Source organism: Sturnira hondurensis, unplaced genomic scaffold (genome assembly GCF_014824575.4).
Source record: "Sturnira hondurensis isolate 20B ecotype Veracruz unplaced genomic scaffold, ASM1482457v3 Scaffold0006413, whole genome shotgun sequence".
Lineage (NCBI taxonomy): Eukaryota > Metazoa > Chordata > Mammalia > Chiroptera > Phyllostomidae > Sturnira > Sturnira hondurensis.
In genome coordinates, this window is record NW_028079044.1 from 23,459,552 (window position 1) to 23,482,087 (window position 22,536).

The 22,536-nt window shown below is 48.1% G+C and overlaps 1 protein-coding gene across 1 annotated transcript in view; it reads left to right on the plus strand.

Moving 5' to 3' along the window:
* The window catches only part of PTDSS1 (phosphatidylserine synthase 1), a 66,521-nt gene extending 44,078 nt beyond the window's left edge, over positions 1-22,443 (plus strand). The window contains exons 9-13 of the mRNA XM_037048239.1: positions 3,841-3,906; positions 12,565-12,664; positions 18,447-18,515; positions 19,246-19,315; positions 21,348-22,443. Coding sequence (XP_036904134.1) covers positions 3,841-3,906; positions 12,565-12,664; positions 18,447-18,515; positions 19,246-19,315; positions 21,348-21,457 — 415 coding nt within the window. The 3' untranslated portion in view covers positions 21,458-22,443. The remainder of the gene's footprint in view (positions 1-3,840; positions 3,907-12,564; positions 12,665-18,446; positions 18,516-19,245; positions 19,316-21,347) is intronic.
* The last annotated feature ends 93 nt before the right edge of the window (positions 22,444-22,536 follow it).

Sequence of the window (22,536 nt, forward strand, 5' to 3'; positions counted from 1 at the left end):
TACAGAGCGGCCCCCTGCTCAGGCTAGTGCTCCCTCGCCCCAGGGGTAGTTACTGCACTGTTACTGCCTGCATTCCCTATGCGGTACCTTACGTCCCCGTGCCTGTTTTGTGACTGCCAGTGTGTGCTCCTTAACCCCTCCACCTTTCTCACCCAGCCTCCCAGGCCCCCTCCCTTTTGGCAGCCATCAGTTTTTTCTCTGTATCTGGAAGTCTATTTCTGTTAATGTCTTCTCATTTACTTTGTTCTTTAGATTCTACATATAAGTGAAATCATGTGGTTTTGTCTTTGTCTATCACTTAACACAATACTCTGTAGTTCTATCCATATTGTTGCAAATGGTAAGATTTCATGCTTTTTTATGGTCAGGTAATATTCCATTATACCTATGTACCACATCTTTATCCAGTCATTTATCGATGGGCACTTGGGTTGCTTGTGTATCTTGGCTTTGTTAAATAATGCTGCAGTGAACGTAGAGGTGCACATATCTTTTCAAGTTGATGTTTTGAATTTTTTTGGATAAGTACCCCAAAGTGGAATTGCTGGGTAATGAGCTAGTTCTATTTTTAATTTTTTATGAGCCTCCACACTGGTTTCCATTGGTGGCTGCACCGGTTTGTAATCCCACCCACAGTGCATGAGGGTTTCCCTTTCTCCACATCCTCGCCGACACTTGCTGCTTGTTGGATTCCTGGTGATGGCCTTTCTGACAGGATTGAGGTGGCATCTCACTGGGGGTTTAGTTTGCACTTCTTTGATTATCAGTGGCATTGAGCATCTTTTCCTGTCCGTTGGCCATCTGTGTGTCCTGTTTGGTTTGGAAAGTGTTCTGTGTGTGCATGTTTTCTTAACCATTCAGCTACCCTATTTACATTTAAAATGATTGATAGGAGCATAGTTATTGCCATTTTATTACTCAAATTTATGTTCTTTCCCCCCTTCTTAAAGAAGTCTCCAATATTTCTTATAATATTAGTTTGGTGGTGATGAACACCTTCAGCTTTTTCTTGTCTGGGAATGATGTTATTTTTAGAATGAGATGTTATTAGCTCTTTTAGAGCCAATTAAGTTAATTTTCTTTTATAAAAAAGCATCCTTCCCTTAGTCTGGCAGGACAACTGGTATCAGCTTGGATGCTCATAACCATTATTTCCCTGGATTCCTATAGGGTCCTAGACTTCTGAGGTGTTATTGGAGGCCGTCCTACACATAGAGCGATCCCAGTGAATTTCAAAGCAAAGCACTTTCATTTTTTTTTTCTGCTTAGAAATGGTAGGTGCTATTTTTAACTAATATGGAGTATTAGTATTGATTAGTAGAAGCAACCAAAAATCTCTGAACAGCCGATACAATACAAACTCCACAGTTAAAAGGGTTCGCTTTTCAGAAGCTATAGCAAGGGTGTCCAACCTTTCAGCATCTTTGGGCCCAACCGGAAGAAGAGTTGTCTTGGGCCACACATTAAATACATTGCAACGTGTAATCACAAAAACATTTCATAATGTTTTAAATAAATTTACGATTTTGTGTTGGGCCGGATGCAGTCCGAGGGCCGCAGGGACAACCCTGCTGAAGGGTAACTTACTTTATCATTTTAATGTTTTTGCAAACTTCACTCACAGAGGCCTCACTGGCTAAGGAGAGTAGGTGCTGTTTTTGGTCAAGCAAACCCCTCATCTGTAGCCAGCACTTGTTCTTGTCCTCATCCATTATTACAAATGTTTGTAACATAATATTTGGGGTGTATAGCCCCATATCCCGAATTGAACAAACCAAAGAAGACAGCTAAATCCTGTGGCATTAGACCAAAAATTCCGTTTCTTCTTTTTGCTTTGAACTGAACAGGAAGGCAACGGTTTGCAAGCTGACAGCCCTTTGACGCTTTGTGGGCCAATGACCTGGTGGAGTAGTTACCTTGTGTGCTGTGTCCCACGTGCTAGACCGGAGCCTCCCTCCCTTATTTAAAATTTAATTTAATTTGAGGCCCACAATTATTTTCAGGAAAGGTTAGCAGCAGTTTCTTTATACAATTAGGAGCAATCAACAATGTCAATTTCTTGTCAAGGAAAGAAATGTCTTGTGAAACAGAAGAGCAAATCACATCTGGTTTATCATGAAATTTCAATATTGTTAAACGTTTCAAAACAAAACGTAGAGGTGAGGCTAAAAATCCAATATTTTGACTTTTTGAGAGCTCTTCAGAATTTTTGCCAAGTGCTGTGGATTCCCACATGATTTTTTGTTTGTTTGTTTAAAAATGAGCACTTTATTTCTTGTGTCACTTCGAGACAGTTTCTGCGGAAGGATGTTCGTGTTCCAGGGAGCAGATGGAGGAACAGCTTACAGGCTTCAGGATAAGTTACAGCCTCCTGGTCTGCATTTCCTTCTTGGTTAGACTTTCCTGTGAATCTGCTTTGAGAAAATATTTGCACGAACCTTCTTTTAACTTGATATATAAACGCAGTATAAGGGGATGGATACATTAGAGCGTGGGTGGCAAACACAAGGCCCATAGGCTGAATCCGGCCTCCACCTCGTTTTATCCAGCCCGGCACCTCGTTTCCACCTGCAGCAGTGCCCAGCTCTCCCGTGACTGTTAAGGAGTAGTTACATGTACACAGTCCTGAAATTACACTTGGCCCTTTGAAGGCAACCATGAGGCTGATGTGGCCCCTGGTGAAAAATAAGTTTGACACTCCTGCATTAGAGAGTAAAGCAGCTGAACTGGTAAAAGCGAATTAGGTAACAAAAATGTAGAGTTAGAGGAAAACCTGAATTTTTTATTACTAGAGTTCTTCACTGGGTTCTTTAGGGTGAGGAGGTGATAGTTTATGGATGAGCTTTCGGTATAAGTGGATTCCCTAAAATATAATGCAAAATGTTGTGTGTGTTTTATATGCCTTTATCACGGCTTCCATCAAGTCCCCAAAGAAGTCTGTGGTCCCACAAAGATCAACTGCTGGTGCAGATGCAGCTTCTGAAGGGATGGACACTCCAAGCCTGTGCTGTCCTGCACTCGCCACCTGCGGTTGTGAGCATTGGCCTGTGGCTGGTCCACATGGCAATGTGCTGCGGTGCAAAGTACACACCAGGTTTTGGAGACGTAGTACAAAAACAATAGGAAATACTTCTCTGTAGTGCTTTCCATATATTGGGTTAAATAACATATTATAAAAATAAATTTTATTTCTTCCTTTGTACTTTTCTGATGTTACTACTGGACAATTTTAAATTGCCTTTGTGGCCTGTGTTGTGTTTCTGCTGCCCAGGTGCTTCTCTGAGCCTTTCAGCTCCTCATTGCTTCTTCCTTTTTGTTCATGTCACTAACACCCAAAGTCACTGACATGCAGTAGCAACCAGGTGTAGACAGGGTCCCATTCCAGTTTCTGAGAGCATGTATGTGTGTATTTATATATAAAAATAATTTTTTTTTGCCTGGTTACTCATCAACCTTTGTCCCGGAGAGAGTCAGGGGAGACAGTTAATGACAGTGCAGGTAACTCAGGTATCACCCATAGAGGGAGACTGAGCGCCCACTGGGGTTGCTTTGGCTTAGGGCTTTGGGAGCCTGTCCCTGAACCAAGACGTCCTGTGCCAGTAACCTGGCCCTTTAAACCATGCTCCTCTCCCTCCAGCCCAGCCCGAACTCCTGTCCTCTTGCAGGAATGTTTCAGCAGGCCACAGCTTCCTAGCCCCTCGAGTAGGAGTAGACCAGGCACTTCGAGTACGTGGAACAGAGCAGGACGTTTGGTACATGAGTCTGTCACGGTAGTTTGACTCCATATTGGCTTGCTAGTCTTGCAGAAGTTCTCAGTGCGTTCCACCTTTGTCCTTTCAGACAGTACTACGCCTACCTCACCGACACGCAGTGCAAACGCGTGGGGACACAGTGCTGGGTGTTTGGGTGAGTATCTGCTGTTGTGGAGGTTTCAAACGCTCTGAAGCCTCTCGGTTTCTTTGATTATTTCCTAACCCTGTGTTAAGTGCCTTTCAATGCAATTTTCATATGAGGGCTTGCTGATGTTTTTATGTGGCTTTCTTTTTTTTTTAAACCTTAGGTCTTTTTATTCTCTGGAGGTAAAGTACAAAATACAGTGAATTAGATAATTACCTTATAAAACACCTTTTAATTTAAGGTAGATTAATAGCTTCAAATTGGATTTTTCCAAATGCTTCATAGCTTTTGGAAGCATTTATTTATTTACTTGTATTTATTTTTTTACATTTATCGTTTCACTTTTAAATTGTAGTTTATATTAGTTTTAGCTGTATGGCATAGTGGTCGGAGAGTCGTGGAATTCAGGAGGTGACACCCCTGACAAGTCTAGTGACACTGGCACCACACACAGTTAGCGCAGCCTTGGTGGCCACGGTCCCCGTGCCGTGCTTCTCACCCTCACGACCCCCTTGTCACTGCCAGTCTGCCTTTCTCGGATCCTTCACCTTCTCACCCACTCCCCCAGCACCCCTCCCATCTGGCAGTTACCAGTTTGTTCTCTGTATCTGTGGGTCTGTTTCTATTTTGTTTGTTCGCTTATCTTGCTCTTTAGATTCCACATATAAATGAAATCATGTGGTGTACGTCCTTCCCTATCTGACTTATTTCACTTGGCATAGTATCTTCTCGGTCCCTCCATGACGTCACAAACGTTGAGATTTCATACTGCTTTAAGGCTGTAATATTGCATGCTGTATATGTGTCACATATTCTTTACCCACCCACCTGTTGGTGGGCACTTAGGTTGCTTTCTTACCTTGGCTGTTGTAGGTAATGCTTCAGTGAACCTAGAGATGCATATATTTTTTCAAATTAGTGTTTTGGGTTTCTTCAGATATATTCCCAGAAGTAGAATTACTAGGTCACGTGGTACTTCAATTTACAGTTTTTTGAGGAAACTCCATACTGTTTTCCACAATGGCTGCACCAGTCTGCATTCTCACCAACAGTGCACTAGTGTTCCCTTTTCTCCACATCCTCTCCAGCACTTATTATTTGTTGATTTATTGGTAAATAAATTGGTATATGGCTTTCATTTTTAACATTACCTTTTCTGATTTAAGTTTAGAATAGCTGATTATAAAATTATAGTAAGAGGGTATAAAAACTACTTTTAGAAAAATATTAAGAAATCAAAAGTTATCTCCCACCTAGAACTCAGATACCTTATGAAATAAATTAGATACAAAATGGGTTGTTCCAGTTTCCTCTGAATTTGATGATGAGTTTGGGACATCATTTTGTGATGGGCTTACTCACATTTTATGTTACTTTCACATCAAAAAGACTCTGCAAGGCAGCTGTGAGATACCAAAGAGAATTACCACATGGCCACGTGGTCACAATGCATTGTCTTGTTATGGATACACGTGCTGAATCTGAATTTATAATTATTTAAGTGTAAAGAAACCAGCCATAGGTTATCTGATTTACATCCCTGCCGTGTGAAATGTGAGAACATCTCCGGTATGCCAGTTAACTGGTCTTTCTTTGGAGAGGGGAAGGGAGGGAGAAAGAGAGGAAGAGAAACATCACTGTGCAAGAGATACATTGATTGGTTGCCTCTTGCATGCCCCCAACCAGGGAACCTGGCGCCTGCAACCCAGGCATGTGCCCTGACTGGAAATTGAATTTTTTGATTCACAGGATGGCACTCAATCCACTGAGTGACACCAGCCAGGTCAGCCAGTTAAGTGGTTCTTAAACACCATTAACAATTTACCATGCTATTTTGCATTTGAAGTTCTTGGGTAGGGGTGTCAAACTCATTTTCACCAGGGGCCACATCAGCCTCATGGTTGCTTTCACAGGGTCGAATGTAATTTTAGGACTGTGTAAGAGTAACTACTCCTTAACAGTTAGGGGAGAGCTGTGCGCTGCCGCTGGGTAGAAACAAGGTGCGGGGCTGGATAAAACAAGGTGGAGGCTGGATTCAGCCCGAGGGCCTTGTGTTTGCCACCTGTGCTCTAGAGACACCCAGCAGATCTGTACATGAAGTTAGTCCTGTAGGTAGCTTAGATTGAAGACCCACTCTAGGTTCTAACTGGAGTATGAAAGCATATCTTTTATGAAAACCTGTATCAGGGAAAAATTACTACTTTCAACAGATTTTTGAAAAGAATAACATGTTTCCAATTAACATGTAGTACATGTACATTGATAAACAATTTAGAAAAGAAACTAAAGAGTGTCCAAAGAAATCAGGCATTTAGAGTTCATTGCCGCAAACGGTGCAGGATTATTCCTTCCAAGCATTTGTGTGTCTGTGTGTGTATCCACCTTGCACAGTGTGAGGGGTTACTCAAGTTAGATTGAGGCCAGTCCCCACCCCTTGCCTGAAGACAAAGGGTCATTGTCATTTGTTTCGCATAAATTCTGTGATATAAGCAGATTTTCCTAACTAAAGTGATTTCAGCTTAAAAGGAGATAAGATGGAGTAGATTTCAGTTCTTTAGTGATCTAGCAGGTGAAAGAATTTCCACACCTACCAGATTTCTAATACACAGGCAGGCCCTGTGGAAGCACAATTGTGGAGCTGGGGGGCGGCGGGGGTGTTGGGGGGGGGGTTTCTTGTCTTCCCTTACTGTTTTACTCAAGGAGCTGTTCTTTCCTGCATATGAGCTCTTTGCCACCTTCCTGTTCTTCCCACACGCATTTTTCTCTTCACTTTTAAAAATCAGTTCTTGTCAGGGTCTTACTCTAACTGCGGAGTGGCTATATCTTCCACAGAGCTGTACCTGTTTACCTGTTGAGAAAAAGGAGATGCCGATCAGAGGGAGAGGTAGTGTTACACTGAAGTTTCTTTCCAATCGGGCAGCTAAAAGGGAAAATCGGTGGTGGGAGCAATGGCAAAGGCAAAGTAGGCCAGAGCGGCAGGAAACACAGCTGCAGAAAGTTGTGCCTTGTTGAAAAGTGATAAAGTGAAATGCAAAGAAGAGATCGTTTGTCTAATTTAGTGTGTTTATTGAGAATTGAGAACTCCCAGTATAGTGATATCAAGATTAATGAATCTTGAGAACTCGTGGGCCACACTGGAAAAGAACAGAGCCCTCTTCATAAATCACACCCAGCAGATCTGTCTGGGTGCGCGAACCAGAGCTGCCTCTGCACCTCGATACAATACGGTCAGCCGGAGGGGGTGACGGGAGGCCTGAGCCTCCGGGAGTCCCTGGTCTGGTCTCTTTGGATGTTTGTCCCTCTGGGCTACCCTTCCCCTGGGCTGTCCCATCACTCCACCTCCCTGTTGTCCTTCTACCAAAACAGCAAACATTTAAATGTCTAATTTCCTTTAATAACTAGTAGCTGATTTAGAGCTTTCTTTTTACTAGTTTTGGAGTAATTCCAGGCTTTAGCAAGGTGTGGTGACGTGGGGAAACTGTAGGAGCGCCTCCTATAGTGACATGTGAATCCTGCCTTTGGGGAGGTGGGGGAGGCATAAGGTCAAGCAGGACCTCTTGAAGCTCCTTTCCCACCGGTCCACATCTCGTTCTCCTGAAGAAGGTACTTTTCTGTAAATGTTATACCCTCACAAAGTCTGTATTACTCACTGATGTAACTAAAGACAGACTTAGAACGTGGTCTCCTACAGTCGTGCCAGAGACCTGAGCTTGTAAGCCTGATAGGCTTAAACGTGCTGCGCCTGGCACAGACAGGACTGTGTCTGGCTGGGAAATGGGAGCCCGCCAGGGCGAGGGCAGTAGTGTGAAAAAGTTGGCTGCTGCTTTACGTAGAAAGCTTCGTTCCGTTGCTTCAGCTCCGTGGGTGTATTCGGGCTGGACCCGTGGAGCAGATCCCCCACCTGGTGTGTGCTAGCTCTTCACCATTTCTGCCCTCGTCGTAATGGAGCTTCTGAGCCTGAGAAAAAGAGAAGTAGCCTGGCTGAGAAAGAAAAGCTGTTGCTTACGTGGACCTGGGAGGAAGGTGTCCAACTTCGGCTTTAACAGGACTGAGAAGCCACTTTCCTCTCCCCGAAAGTCCCCGGGTTGGGTAAGCATGGACGGGGCGTCCTGGGGGTTGCCTTCCTCGGGGTCGCCTTCCCACGTGGTATCCCAACCCCTGGCGCCCGGCACTGCATTTCGGCCGTTGCTGCTCTGCTACCTGTTCTCTCCCAGGTCAGCTCCAGAGCCGCGGGCCCTCTCTCCACCACCTCCCCGGCAGATAGGCCGTCTCACAACTGTTGTCTCCCTGCTGCAGCAGCTGCCCTGGCTGCCTCCTACTTTTCTCTTTCTTCTCAGTGTCCTCTGCTGGCTTCCCATTCCACTCTCTCGCCTGTGCATAGTGTCGTATGATTGTGCTGTTCTTCCAGGCTTCTTTTTTTTTTTTTAAGGACAGACAGACAGGAAGCACAGGGTGCATCCAGAGGGCAGATGTGTGCAGAGGACAACTGTAGGAGGTGTCATCTGACCCTTGACCCTTCGGGCACTACCAGTCACCACCTTCTTCCTGGGGACCTTGGTTCACAGCCCCTCCCCCATCCTCGCCTTCCTTCCAGTCCACACATGTCTGTGTCAGGCCCTCGGTGCTCATACTGCTGGGGTCACTTCCTTTTCCTAGCACCTTCCCCTTCGTCCCGTGTCCTCCTCAGCTCTGGTCCTCCTTTCTCCTCCCTCTCCCTGCTGCCTTGCTCTCTCGGGAGCTCCTCCATTGACAGCCCCAACCCTGGGGCAATAGTTTTGTTTTTTGTTTTTTTTAGCAGCTGACTCCCTTTTGTCAAATGATATCTTGCCCCGAACCCTAACACACGTGAGACTAAGTGAGCAGAACTGTACAGGGTGTCCCACCCGGGACACTTTGCCCTCTTCTCATCCTGCCCTCCCTATCCTGGGGTTCTTGGGAGGTCAGAATGTTCCAGGAGCACAGTTGAAAGTTTTCTGTCTTGTAAGGCCCCGCCCAGCTACTACTTCCTCCAAAAAGGCATATTTGCTCACCCTAGTCAAAACTGGGCCCACTCCGGAACACTTCTGGCTTCCTGTGGGATGGTGAAATAGTTGCGTCATGTTACATGCCCCTCGTGCCCAACTCGCTGACTGGAGAGTGGCTCACCTGCGCCGGAGCAGCCGTGGGCAGTGCTGGTGCGATGCTGGCAGGCCGTGGCAGCCTCGGAATCCAACAGCAGCTCCCGCCAGCAAACCTGAAGCCTCCGCTGCTGGTGCCCCGAGCTTGCGCACACTGATCCTGGGGCTCTGGTGCCCAGGTTTCTGTTATCGCCCTGCGTACTCTTGTTCCGAGCACTGAGGAACGTCTGACCCTGACTGTACATGAAAGTCTTCATTTCCATCCTGTCTGTCCACAGTGGGCTCCAAAGAGGGGAGCTGGGAGTGTGAGTCAGCTGACCAGCCTCCCCTCCAGGCAGAAACACCTCAGGCAACCCCAAATTTTATTTGCCTTCTGACCTTGTGAATTCAAGGTAAAAATGGCCACAGACGTCAAAGGCAGCAGGAGCCAGCCCTGACTGAATTTCGTCAAACCACAGTTTGGCCACCCAGCTTAGTTTGGCAGGGGTCAGAGGGATTTCAATTTGCATTGAGTTCAACGAGCACCTGCTCCCTTCCCCCCCCCCCCCCACCCACCCACGGAGGGTGAGATGGTGGTGCTGTCTCAGCCGGCGGGCTCCCACCTGGCCCAAGCCTTGGCCTTGGCCCTAAGGTGCCAGCCTTTTGAGTCTCACACAAAAGTAAGGTTGGCCTTCCAAACAGGTGTTGTTTATTGAGTCCCTGTGGGGGCAGTGGCTGGTGGTTAGGGTCCATGTGATCGTCAGGTTACTGCCTCCCAGTCCCCCCACCTTCTCATGTCTCCACAGCCACTCCCCAGTCCTCTCCCTGCCTTAGAAGCCTCCTTACCATTAGTGCTCAAGTTCAGCCACCAGATGGGCCGTATCAAAATGTAAGTTGAATCATGTTAAACCCTCTGCTCCAAACCCTCCTGAGGGGCCTGGCTGCCTCAGACCAAAAGCCAAGCCGCAGGGAGGCCCTCAAGACCCCTGTTACTCTGTGACTCGGCTCTGCCACTTCCCTTCGCTCTAGGCCCTCACATGACCCATTGCCCGGACTCCGCACCCGGTCTCTGCGCGGTGGTCCCCTCATCGAGACGGCCACATGCACAGGCAGTGGCCTAGCTAAGGTTCCTTAGCAGTAGGAGCAAAACACATCCCGAAGTTGCCGACTGAAGAGTTCTGGTCTTAAGAACAAACTTCAGGTCATCATGAAGTCAGCTGGGTGGGTCCCGACCAGCCTTTTCTTAAGGTGACACAGAACAGGAAAATGTGAGCAAGGGGACAAAAAGATTCTGTGATTCTTTTGTTTCAGTGTGTGGTGTGTGCACAGGGTCACAGTAAAAAGTGTGTTTCTTGTCATGGGTCTCAGATCACAGAAGTTTGAGAAATACTTCTAGTCTGCTGGTCACAGGCTTTTGAAAGGTGACTGACTCCTGAGTTCAGTATCTGGAAATCTTTCCTGATGAACACTGGGTGTTCTGTCTAAGGGCAGATAGGCACCCACTTCCTGGGCTTAGCACTGTCCACTGCAGTTCGAGAAGTCCCAGCCAGACATTCTTTTTGTGTAAACTCACCCTTCCCCTCACCGTGCAGCCTGGTAGTAACTGAAGTCTAGCTGCCATCTAGTGTCGGCTCACAGTCTAGGCCTCAGGATCTCCGGACCTCAGGCGTGTGCTTGAAAGCCGCCTGTGCACCTCGGCTAGAAGGCAGCTTTGCTGGGGCTGGGGCGGTCTTCGCAGATTCAGGCCAGCCACTCCCAGACCGGCTTTGGTTGGGGCGAGGGTGAAAGACAGCCCCAAACTCTAAGGACTCATTAAGGAGATTTGCTGTTTTGCCGAAGTCATTCTGGTTCCAGGTACCCAGTTGTTTAGAGCCATGCATACTTTTGATGATGGCAGTGACTGTCATGTCTGCCGGTGGGTGGGGGACCCAGGGCCCTGTCTTTCCTGTCAGGGAGTCTGCCCAAGTGCATCGGTCCCTGCCGGCAGATTCTACCGCAGACGGGGCACCCTGAGCCAGCCCTGTCTGAAATCAGCATGTTTTCTTAAGCAGTCTTTGGGATTGGTCACCAGCTGGGTCACCCTCACCTTATCCGTTCTTGCCTTAAGTCCTGAACCTTAGTAAAGGTTTGGTTTTTAGATTCATAAGTGAAAATGTAGAACATACAAGTGGCTTTTTCTTGGTGTTTTAGTTAAAGAATAAGGCGTGGAGTTTTTTAAAACATTTTTATGTTTAGCGAAATTGCTTACAGATCAAGAGAGGACAAAAAGTTTTGTTGGCAAACATAGGGGATGTTGAATCTAAAATTCTCTGGAGGTGGGAGGGAATGTGATTGCCGCCTTCCAGCTAATGAAAAGACTCACTTGACCGGCTCAGACTCACCCTGTGTGACGGGGGAGGGCAGAGTTAGCACCCTCAGGTAGAAGGGGGCAGATGCCAGCCTGAGACAAGGGAAAACTTCCCAACAGCCAGAGATCAAGTGGCTGAATAAGCCACCTGCAGAAATAGTGAGTTCCCCGTCCTTAAGAGGGTTCCAACAAGTGGGGACTGTCTGGATAGGTGGTAACATGCTCTGAGTTAGAAGATACTGGGTGCTTCCAGCTATAAAAACGTGTGAGCTGAGATGTTAGTCTTGGAGAGAAAGAAGAAGTAAAAAATATTTTATTGTGCCCTAACTGGTGTAGCTCAGTGGATCGAGCACGGGCTGTGAACCAGAGGATCACCGTTTCCATTCCCAGTCAGGGCACATGCCTGGGTTGTGGGCCAGGTCCCTGGTAGGGGGCACGTGAGAGGCAACCACACCTTGATATTTCTCTCCCTCTCTTTCTCCTTTTTTCCCCTCTCTTTCTAAAAATAAATAAATAAAATCTTTACCTTTTTAAAATTTTGTCTGGGGAGGGGTAGAGTGCAAAGGATTTTTAGGGCAGTGGAACTCCATGATTCTGCAATGGTGGATACATGTCATTAGGCCTTTGTCTAAACCCACTTAATGCACAATATCAAGAGTGAACCTAAAGTCTAAAAATTGGAAGAGGAATGACAGTAAAATAGACATTTATTTATTTATGTGTGTATGTATGTATATGTACACACACACAGACCCATGAACAACATGGGCATGAAGGGCACCAGCCTCTTGAAGTCACAAATTTGCATATAACTTTCGACACCCCCAAACTTAACTACTAATAGCCTACTATTGACCAGAAGCTGTACAGATAACAAAAACAGATGATTAACACATTTTGTATTTTTTATATATGCTACACTGCATTCTTACACTAAAGTAAGCTAGAGAAAAAATGTTATTAAGACAATCACAAGGAAGAGAAAATACATTTAAAGTATTTACTGAAAAAAGTCTGCGTGTAAGCAGACCTGTGCAGTTCAAACCCACCTTGTTCAGGGATCAACTGTGTATTATTTTTAAAGGAAGTGCAGTGGGTAGAAGAACAGTGTCATTTTGTTGGGGGGCTAATTGAACTTTTCAATGGAATAATGCATATTTCTGGTAATGTGAATGCTATGATCATACAAATTAGTGTTTAACCTCTTGTTCTTTGTCTAACTAGGGTCATCGGTTTCCTGGAAGCCATTGTTTGCATAAAATTTGGACAAGATCTCTTCTCTAAAACCCAGATACTCTATGTTATGCTTTGGCTTCTTTGTGTGGTAAGTCATTGCTTTTTTACCCAAAGGGTTAGCTAAACTCCCCATGGTGTCTCTTTAAAAAAATAAACAAAAAACTCTGTTGTGCACCAAAGTTCCTTAGAAAGTCATAGACAGGACATTCTGTTTGTAATAACCTGAGAATGGTCACCAGTCTGAAATTGAAGAATAAACACGTAGCTCTGGGAAATGGAGAAGCCAAAGAACATGTACACATGAACCATGGACATGAACAATGGTGAGGGGATTCCCTCAGGGAGTGGGGGGTGCTGGGTGGAGGGGGACAAAGAGGGAAAAGTCAGGACAACTGTAATAGCATAATCAATAAAATATAACTTAAAGAATAAACATGTAAAACCACATGGCATCCAAAATAGGTGACCTTCACTGCTTCCAGTCAGAAGCCCTCAGCAGGTGCATTTATTTCACTTACAGGCATTTACCTACACACGCTGAGAGTTTCAGGCCTGCCTCGAGGTGAAAAGGACAGTTACACAGTGCCCAGGAAATACACATCACCGTACAAGCACGTACACACAAGATGACAGACTGTAGTTGTTTTTGAAGGTAATCAGACCGTGCAGTGTCTGCCCCGCTGGCCCACTTGCTAGGCCAGGCCTGTGGGCGGGGAGCTTCCTCCCCGGGGGGCAGTGTGCTGGGGCCTCCAGCTATGTGGTCGGGGGCCACCCCGCCCCTTTATAAGGAAGCGAGGTCTTACCTAGCTTATACATTCTGTGACTGCCCTCCTTAATTTAGTCGTTTTATTTATTTGGGAGAAAAGTCTAATTTTACATTTACACTTAGGGTTCTTATTGACTTTGTCCAGAAAAGTAATCTGAGCTTTCTTTATAAAAATGGAAAATGTCTAATATATTTGGAGGTAGATAGAGTAGATGGCCCCTCATGTACCCATTATCCGGTTTCAACAATTATCAACTTGTGCCAGTCTTGTTTCCTTATGTTTTCTATTCACTGTCTTCACCCCAAATTATTTTGAAACAGGCCCTCCTGCAACATTTCCAGATGTATCTCTAAAAGAAGATAAAATAGGTTTTTTTTTTGTTTAGTGCAACCACCATACCATTATCACATCTGAAAAAGAATTAATAATCATTCCTTAACAATATCAAGTATCTAATTAATGTTCAAATTGCTAACATGTTTTAAAATTTTGTTTTTTTCAGTTTATCTGAAACCATACTCACTTTCTACAATTGTTGGCATACCTTTTAAGTCTCTTTTAATGTATAATTTCCTTCCATCTCTAGCTCCCTCACCTTTCAGTCTGTTTGTTGAAGAAACCAGTTCTTTTGTCCTGTAGATTTCTCACAGTCTGGATTTACTGATTTCATCCTGTACTGTAATGTAACATTTCTTTGTCCTCTGTATTTTCTGTAAATCGGTAGCCGTATCTGGAGGCTTAATCAGATTCAAGTCTACTTTTTTTCTTTTGGCAGGACTAAACTTTCTATTTTTAAAGTGTTTTTTATTGCCTTTCATGGTCTCTATTTTTAGCGTTCCTGGTGAGGCGCTCTCACTGTGCCAGGGCGCCTTGGGCCTGTTCCCCCTGTTTCATCTTGAACAACAACAGGGAATAATGATTTCCTTTGTACCCAAACCGCGGAGTTCACGCTCGCGTGTCTTTTCTCTGCCCCAGTGGGACCAGGTGCAGGGACTGGTGCGGGAGGTGTGTGAGACGTGCCTGGAGATTTTAACAAGCGCTGGTCACGGTGCTATCTCTGGCTTGTGCACCACAGGCGTGTGGACTGTAGTGTGACCTATGGCCCTCACCTGGGACACAGTTAGAGGCCACGCTGGGGCTGGGAACAGCCGCTGGGAGAGCAGGACTCGAAAGACAACTGGGTCCCCCCAATGGGTATAATCAGTTGCAAGTGCCGTGGAGGGGGCCTGGCCCGATGATGAGGCCAGTGGTTGGGGCGTCCACTGCCTGGCACGCTGACCAGTTCAGGGAGGAGAATGCTCACAAGGCCCTCGTGCTTCTCTGTGTCTGTGGCCTTTACCAAAGATCAAGCTTGATCTCAGACTCCAGAGGGAGGCGAACGTGGTGCAGTAAAGGAGGGTCATGTGACATTCGCCGTGCTGCCCACGCTACTCAGAGGAACAAACCGCTAATTACCCCATTGCTGAGTAAGGGAACACATCCGGGATTTTAGATTAACGTGGGAGCAAAGACCCGGATGCTGGTTGACAAGCCTCTCCAGCGGCTGTTGTCGGGTCGGTTTGGGTCAATCTGGAGGCACATTATTGTGACGTGGAGGCCAGCCTGGTGTCACGCCCTCACTGCTGCCACAGCCTTGGCTCTCGTCCCACATACTTCCCCTCCCTTTCTTTAAACAAAGTCTGTACAGTAGCCGTTTTAAATTTAGTGCTTGACATTTTAAGTGCATACTTGCCTAGATTTCTACAGGTGTTATTGCAAACCCCAAATTACAAGCTTTGGTCTCCCCGGACAAGTGTGAAATGGGCGTTTTGTGCCCAGGTGAAGTGGTTTGCTTGGCAGTCACAACAGGCCCTTTGTGTGGTGGTAAGCTCACCTCCAGCCAGTGTCGGCCTGTCCCCTTCACAGCTGTCTGCCCTGCTGCCCCCAGGCCTGCCCTCTGCTGGGAGGAATGCAAACGACAGCCCAGGCCTGAGTGCTCCCCCTGGTCTTCCTGAAGTCACCTTTCTCTGGCCAGCCTCCCCACCCCCAACACGCAGCCAGTGACTGGTCAGCGGAGGTGGGAACCATCCTCCTCAACCTCCTCCTCCTAGTGAAACCTAGGATGGCCTGTTCTGCTCCTTGGAAAGGACAAAACACACACATAAGTGAACGCTATGAATCCTCTTTCCCGTCCTTTCCAAACCGGGAAGATGGCACATGTGGTGGTGGTGGGGGGGGGAGGTGTCAGGAATCTGGGCATGTACTAGAGTGTGGTAAAGGTGAGAACCAGCTTTTATTCTATAGTTTTAATGTGTTCGTTCATTACCTAATTTGGGGGGGAATGAGCTTCCTTTAAAAAAATCTCGATAGATGGATGCCAGTTTGCATATGGATTTAATGTAAAGTGAACTGGTGCAACCGTACAGCTGCATGGGGTTCTGCTGCCCGCTGCCAGTAAACTAGAGGCAGAAGTTTGGTGGGAAAGGAAAGGTGCTGTTTCTTTAAAGGCGATACAATTTTGGGAGAATAATAGGCTTTTGCCTCAACACTTCCTTTAAAACACCCAAAGCTGCCCTGGCTGGTGTGGCTCAGTAGATTGAGGGCCAGCCTGTGGACCAAAAGGTCGCTGCTTTGATTCCCAGTCAGGGCACATGCCTGGCTTGTGGCCCAGTGCCTCGTTGGGGGCGTGCAAGAGGCAACCACACATCGATGTTTCTCTCCCTCTTTTTCCTTCCTCTCTCTCTACAAATGAATAAATAAAATATTTTTAAAAAACACCCAAAGACAAATAACTTTGTCCCCCTTTGCCAGCTTAGTTTAAGGATGTACCTGGAATCCCTTCTCCCATTTAAAAAAAATAAACCATCCTTTGGGAAATACAGGTGGCTTAGCTGGTTCCCAGTTACAGTTGGGCTCCAGGCATCTTTTGAAGTCTTTGCTTACAGGTAACCTTCTTTGGGCAAGGTGCCCTTTCCCTCTGGCTGTGTTTCCCAACCCCGCCTCCTCCCCCCACCACTTGTGTTCCATCCCTCAGGCCCACGCTTGCCCAGGTAGAGCAGGGCTGTGCGACACAGTGCACCGCTGCTGCTTTTCATGTGAGAGAGGCACAGGACTTGGCACCTGGCCATGCAGTCTCCAGGGCCTGCCAGCCTGCAGTGCTTTGGTCCCTGGACCTAAGCGAAGTGAGGGGAGCAGAAAGAGCTTCCACGTGCTCTCTGCTATTAAAGTCAGTCCAAAAACCCATGCACGATGGAGGCATTTAGCTTGTCAGGTATTGAGGCTTAGGTCCACCATGCTCATCGACTGGCATAGCACCTTTGTGCAGGCCAGGCCAGGGTGTCACCAGGGGTGGTACCATGTTCACGCTCGGTAGCTTGGTTATGGCTGCACTGTGCTGGCTTGTTTACCATTGCCTAAGGGCATGGAAAGGCTGTCACTTAGTTTCAGTTACGATTTCAGTGGCACTTCCTGACCCCTCCTGGGGGTCCCTCTAGGCTAGGGACTGCGGGCTCTTGCACTGCTTTCAGGTTCTCCTCCCTACTCCCCATTGATCTGGCCAAAGCCCTCTGCTACACACGTGGCTCGGTGTGCTTCATGCTTTCTCCACCGTGATGCCCTTCCTGCTTCGTTGATACGGGGGGACAAGGCCAGTTGGGACACTCAGGCGCTTCTTTTTTGACACTTAAGATGATGCTGTGTCCCCAGAAGACACTTAGTAAAGATCGCTAACTTAAGGGAACTGAGCCAGAGCTAAACTAGTGTGGAGAGTTGCCAGCCCCCCGCCTGTCCCGCACTGTGGCTCCTCCTCCGGGCGGGGGGGGGGGCACCTGCAGAGCAGGTGCCCTGGGTAGTGGCTGGTCCTGGGACACTTTTCATTCTCTGGGGCTTAGTTAGCCATAAAGTCGATGTCTGCCTCATCAGCCATCCCTACACCTCGTACCCAGGGATACCGGTGGGCCTGTGTTCTGGCTCTGGTTTTGCCACATCCTGGCTCTTTGTCCTGGACAGGGCCATTTTCATTCCTCTGGACTGAGGGAGCTGACAGCCATGGTCTGTGTGGCGACCATAATCTAAAGATCTTTAGACCATGTTAAGATCTAAAGCTGCAATTCTTAGGAAGACTTTGGTGTAAGTGGGTTCCTAAAGCAGGGCACCCTGAGGAAAGGGGTAGTGGAGCTGGGCAGTTGTTTCATTCGGGTTGGTCCACCTGCAGCCTGGGAGGGGGAGCTGCGGGCGCCCCAAGGTCTTGGCCAAGAGCCCCAGGCCTGCGCTCCTCTCCTGCTCAGTGAGGAACGTCTCCCTGACTTTGGGTTTTGACCATTTTTAGACTTGGGTCTTGTGGAAGCTATTCTTCTCTTCAATTAGAGCATCATTTAGGGTGGGGTGCAGGTGGGTGGCGATGCTGGGGGGAAGCAGAGGTTGTTGGTCATCCCTGCCTCTGGTCCCCCTGGACCACTGCCTTCTCCTTTCACTGAGAGGTTTACAAGGCATTTTTATATCCTCTTTAGTTTCCTGTCTGTGTAAGCAACAAAAACAAAAGCTAGCAGAACCGGGGTCAGTGTGTGGCCATGAGACTGACACACAGTAAAGAAGCCATGCGGAGCAGGGGCAGCAAGCAGTGTCCTGCTGTGTTCCGCCCCTGACACAGTGGGTGTTTGTCCCAAACGCCCTCCAGACTGTGACCCACGCCGAATGAAACTGCTTTTTCGTTCAGAAATCCTCCTTTCCTCCAAAGCTGACACATGAAGTCCCTACAACTCTCCCCAGGGATGGAGGGGAGAGGAAGGGCCACGAAACCAGAAACACAGCAGAGACGCTTGTGTGTCCTTTTGAGCAGAACCGGCAAAGCCGATCAGAAAATGCAGCCCACTTACCCTACAAGTCAGCGTGGTTTGCGTTCCGCTTTAGCGGCACAGCTAGTATCTGCTGTCATAACTCTCCTGGCCAAAAGCTTCGGGGGCTGCCCCCGCTCATCTGGGGTTCATCTCTGCCACATCCCGCCGTTTTGTAACTGGCATCCTAGGAGAGGTGGCCGTCTTGCGTGAGTCCCCGTTGGAGCCCCCAGGTCCTGGGGAAGGGAGCTTGTGCAGCATCATTCACACTGTGCCCGTCTCTCCCTCCCAGGCTTTCACCACTTTCCTGTGTCTGTACGGCATGGTGTGGTATGCAGAGCACTGCGGTCACCGAGAAAAGGTACAGGAGGCGGGCAGAGACGGTCTGTGAGTTTAAAGTAATCCTGTCCTCTGGGAGCATTTGTGCAGAGCAAGTTCACGTGTGAATGTGGCGTGGCCCACGCAGAAAAGCGGGCTCCAGTCTCGCCTTGCGGAAACGTAGCCAGTTCAAACTCCCTTCCCTCAGTGGCTGTCTGCACCTGTAACTGCTGTGTTCTTTATGTTAGTGTATTTATCCTCCTTTTGTGAGAGGTTTAAATTTTAATTATTTTTAAAAAAAAATCATGAGGTCAGCCCTGGACCGGTCTGGGGGAGGCTGACCTTACTCCCGGCCCTTCCACTTTGTGAGGGCCTTGCCCGTGCCCCAGCCCTGGGCTCTTGTTGCATGCCCCCCCCAACCCCGATCCGACGTGGGTTGAAGTAGAGAACAGAGTGTGTGGGCTTAAAACTCTGTGGCAGTCTTGTCTGTTGTAATGTTTTAAAGTAAAATAACATCTTTCGTCCTGTATTCATACCTTGAGTCTAAGGAACTAATGGTAGTTTCTAGAAGATTTATTTTGCATCACCTAGGAAATAACCTTGGTTTTGGAGCTGAGAAATGGAAGCATGAGGAGGTCTGTCACGGGTGGTGGTGGTCCCGAGCCCCCAGAGGCAGGGACAGAGCATCTCACCTGTCTGCCTGCCACCCCCCGCCCTGCCCCCGACCCCGGAGAGTACTTCAGACCCGTCACTGAGCCTGCCTCTCTTTCTAGACCTACTCCGAGTGTGAAGATGGCACCTACAGCCCAGACATTTCCTGGCCTCACGGGAAAGGCACAAAAGGTATCTCTCTCTTGCTCACTGTTGAAAACTTGACTGGGTCCTACCCTTCCCGAGGCCCAGTAAGGAGATTCAGAACCGACCTTTCTTCTGGGTGTTGGTGATGGTGTGCCCCTGAAGGGTCGCAAAGCCACTCCTCCTGTGCCTCCGTTACTTACTAAGAAACGTGCAAAGTGCTCCTGGGATCTGCCCAAGAAACTTCCTTCATCAGAAGAGGCACCACATAGTTCTGCCTTTTCTGAGGCAGGAAGTTGTTACCAGCCCCGCCCGTCTCGGGCCTGCGGACAGGAGTGTTCCTCCTCTGGGCTGTTACCCTGACTGAAGACGGTTAGGAAGGAAGGATCGTGTGCCAGGAGGGAAAGCCTTTGGAAAGAGGTAGATCCATTTGTCACCTTAATTCAGGAGGCAGGCCAGTTTAACAGAGGTTTCAGTGGGGTAGCAGGGCTCTCCCATTGACCCCTCTCCAAGGAGCATTTTGGAAAGGTTTCAGGCCACCTGGTTATTTTAAAGAATTGGGCACCTGGAATAATGACACTGAGGAGGCTCCAGCGGACAGCTGTTCCCTGCAACTCTTAGGAGCTGATTGGAAGGCTTGGCTGAAGGGAGAGCCTAGTGAATGCAAGAGGCGTGCACTGCATGCAGCTCACAGGGTTGCTCAGGAAATAGCAGGCCTGGGGGTGAGGGAAGCGCTGCTCTCCTGGTTGCTCTCTGAGCTCTTCCCCGGTCACGCTTTTTAGGGTTCTGCCTCGGGAAGACACTGTCTACACTCTGCTGCATTGCCACTTACCCTTTTCCAGGTGGTTTTTGCTGACTCAAGCAGCTGATCAGCAACCTGATAGAAGGGGGCAGAGGGGTTCCCCAGACCTCCGTGATTCACAGGCAGGTCCTTACAGATCAGTCCTTGGTGCTTCTGGCACTTCTCCACTGAAAAGGCTAAAAGAAGTAAACAATGGTATCGACATTTCAATGAAAAGTAGATAGAATAGGAAAGCAAGGAGGGGGGCCGGAGGAAGGGAGGAATGAATCTTCGGAGTGGTAAAAGTGTGTCTTGGACTAAGCCAAATGCCGTTTACAATAGAGACCAAAACCCTCAGAACTCTTTATTCATGGCTGTTTTAGGAGGCTTCCTCTAGGATTGGATTTGGGGCTGAGCCCAGGGACAGACAACCTTTTGGCTTGGCTGCTGGGCCAGGCAGGGGTTGGCCATGTACCTAACCCAAGAGCAGGGCCAACCCCATGCCAGAGTTTGCTGACCTCCCAAGCCTTACACATCTAACTGGAACACAGGCCCCTCCTCCGTGGACTCCCCTAGCCTCACCTTCCACCTGGCCATTGCCTGCTGATTGCTCAGTACTCAGCTGGGGTAGAAGTTGTTCTCTGAGCTCTCAAACAAATCGTGTAGTGTGACAAGGGGTGTCCCTGTGGACTGTGAGCATCTTGAGGGTACCTGCGTCTTCATTGTGTGGCTCCAGCACCTTCTGTCAAAGTGGCCTCCAGATCGAAGGATAGAGGTCACGTGATATCTTTAATTTTCTAAAGTCCGGAATCTTGTCTTTCTAAATCTGTGTAGAGATTTAGAAACCCTGGTGTATAGCACGTCAAGGAATGGAAAGCTAGGTAATGCATTCTGTGGATGGGAGGTAGACGTGACACCCATGTGGTTTAGGTGCTCGTTGTTACTCCTCTGTGCTCTGATTTCATTTGTACTCTCACTTCTGGTTCCCATCACCATGTCCACGATTCTCCCTACACATAGTGCAAGCCTAAGAATTTTGCAGGACCACCCCCACCCCCCATCCCCCACCTCCTGCCCCAGGACTGCCTGTGCCTTGCATTCCCAGGCACCAGCTGTAGTTCTGAGCCCAGGGTTCCCTGCCTTGCCTTAATTTATTAATGCAGCCACTAGGTGGAGCACAAGTATCAGTGGAAGAGCCTGAACTTCACCCACAGGCAGCTGGGCAGGGACAACTACAAATCAGAAAGAACTGCACAGTTTGTGGGGATGGTGACAGCCTGTTCTGATTCCTTTGGCCAGGTTCTGAAGACAGCCCACCCAAGCATCCAGGCAACAACGAAAGCCATTCTTCCAGAAGAAGGAATCGACATTCCAAGTCAAAAGTCACCAACGGAGTTGGAAAGAAATGAAAGACCCGGTTAATCCAAGATGTTCCAGAGAGTGCCTAGAACTGAGAGGGAAGCGGAATCATTTGGACCTCCCTGCTAGGAGGTCAAAACATACAGCGTGAACAGGAAGAGGACAGGGGATTTTGGGGGGGTGTCGTTGTTTGAGAGTGTAAGTCTTGTTTCCTGCAGACCGCTGCCTGGGGTCCTCTGCCAGTGTGGGGTCTCTTCACGTCAGCCTTGGCCTGCGGTCACCAGTGAGTGGCAAGCAGTACAGGGTGTTTGAGGGAAAGGGTAGCTATTTACTCACAGTTGCCAAGGGCAGCTTTGTGCTTGCAAGTATTGTGGATACAGGTTAAACATCTTCATTCAGACAGGGCATTAACTTCACAGTTAATGGACTGGTCGCCAGTTACATTGTTCTTTAAATGAATCTGCCTTTCCATTTGATTGGTTTACATTTAGGCCACTTTTCTGTCTTTTATTTTGTTGTGACTTGTTTTTAAGTTAGGATTCTTAAAAAACCTTCAGAAGCCATTGCTGAAATTGAACTGGGAGGGCTCCTCTCTCTCCTAGAAAGAGGAAAGGGAGAGCTTCCGTGTTACTCTTTAGCAAACCTCATCCCCCTCCTAGGGCCTCAGACCCCCCAGCAGGTGTCAAGAGTCTGAGGAATGGCCAGCTCTCCACACAGGATCCTGGGCTGCAGAGCAGAGCCCTTTTCAGACCATTCCGACGGTCACTGTCCACACTGACCCACGTGCACAGAAGTGGACCTGCCCAAGGGGCAGTGCGCACTGCGGCCTCCGCCGCGGCCTCTCCCGCAGCCGGTGCCTTGTACCTTTCTGTTTCCGCCCACGGCGCGTTGCTGCCATTGTCTCTTACCCCCGTGTGAGGTGCTGGTGAGTATTACCTGTCATCCATGCCGTGCTCCAGAATGTCTGCCCCGATCGTTCATCACCTCCAGTGGCTCCCTGTTTTAAATAAAACCATTCACATTAAAGCCTGTCAGAGATCTGTCTCATTGCTCAATTTCTCTGCATCACGCTGGTACGTCCCACTGTTTGTCAGCAATCATCGTCTTCCAAGGGACTAGGATAACAGGA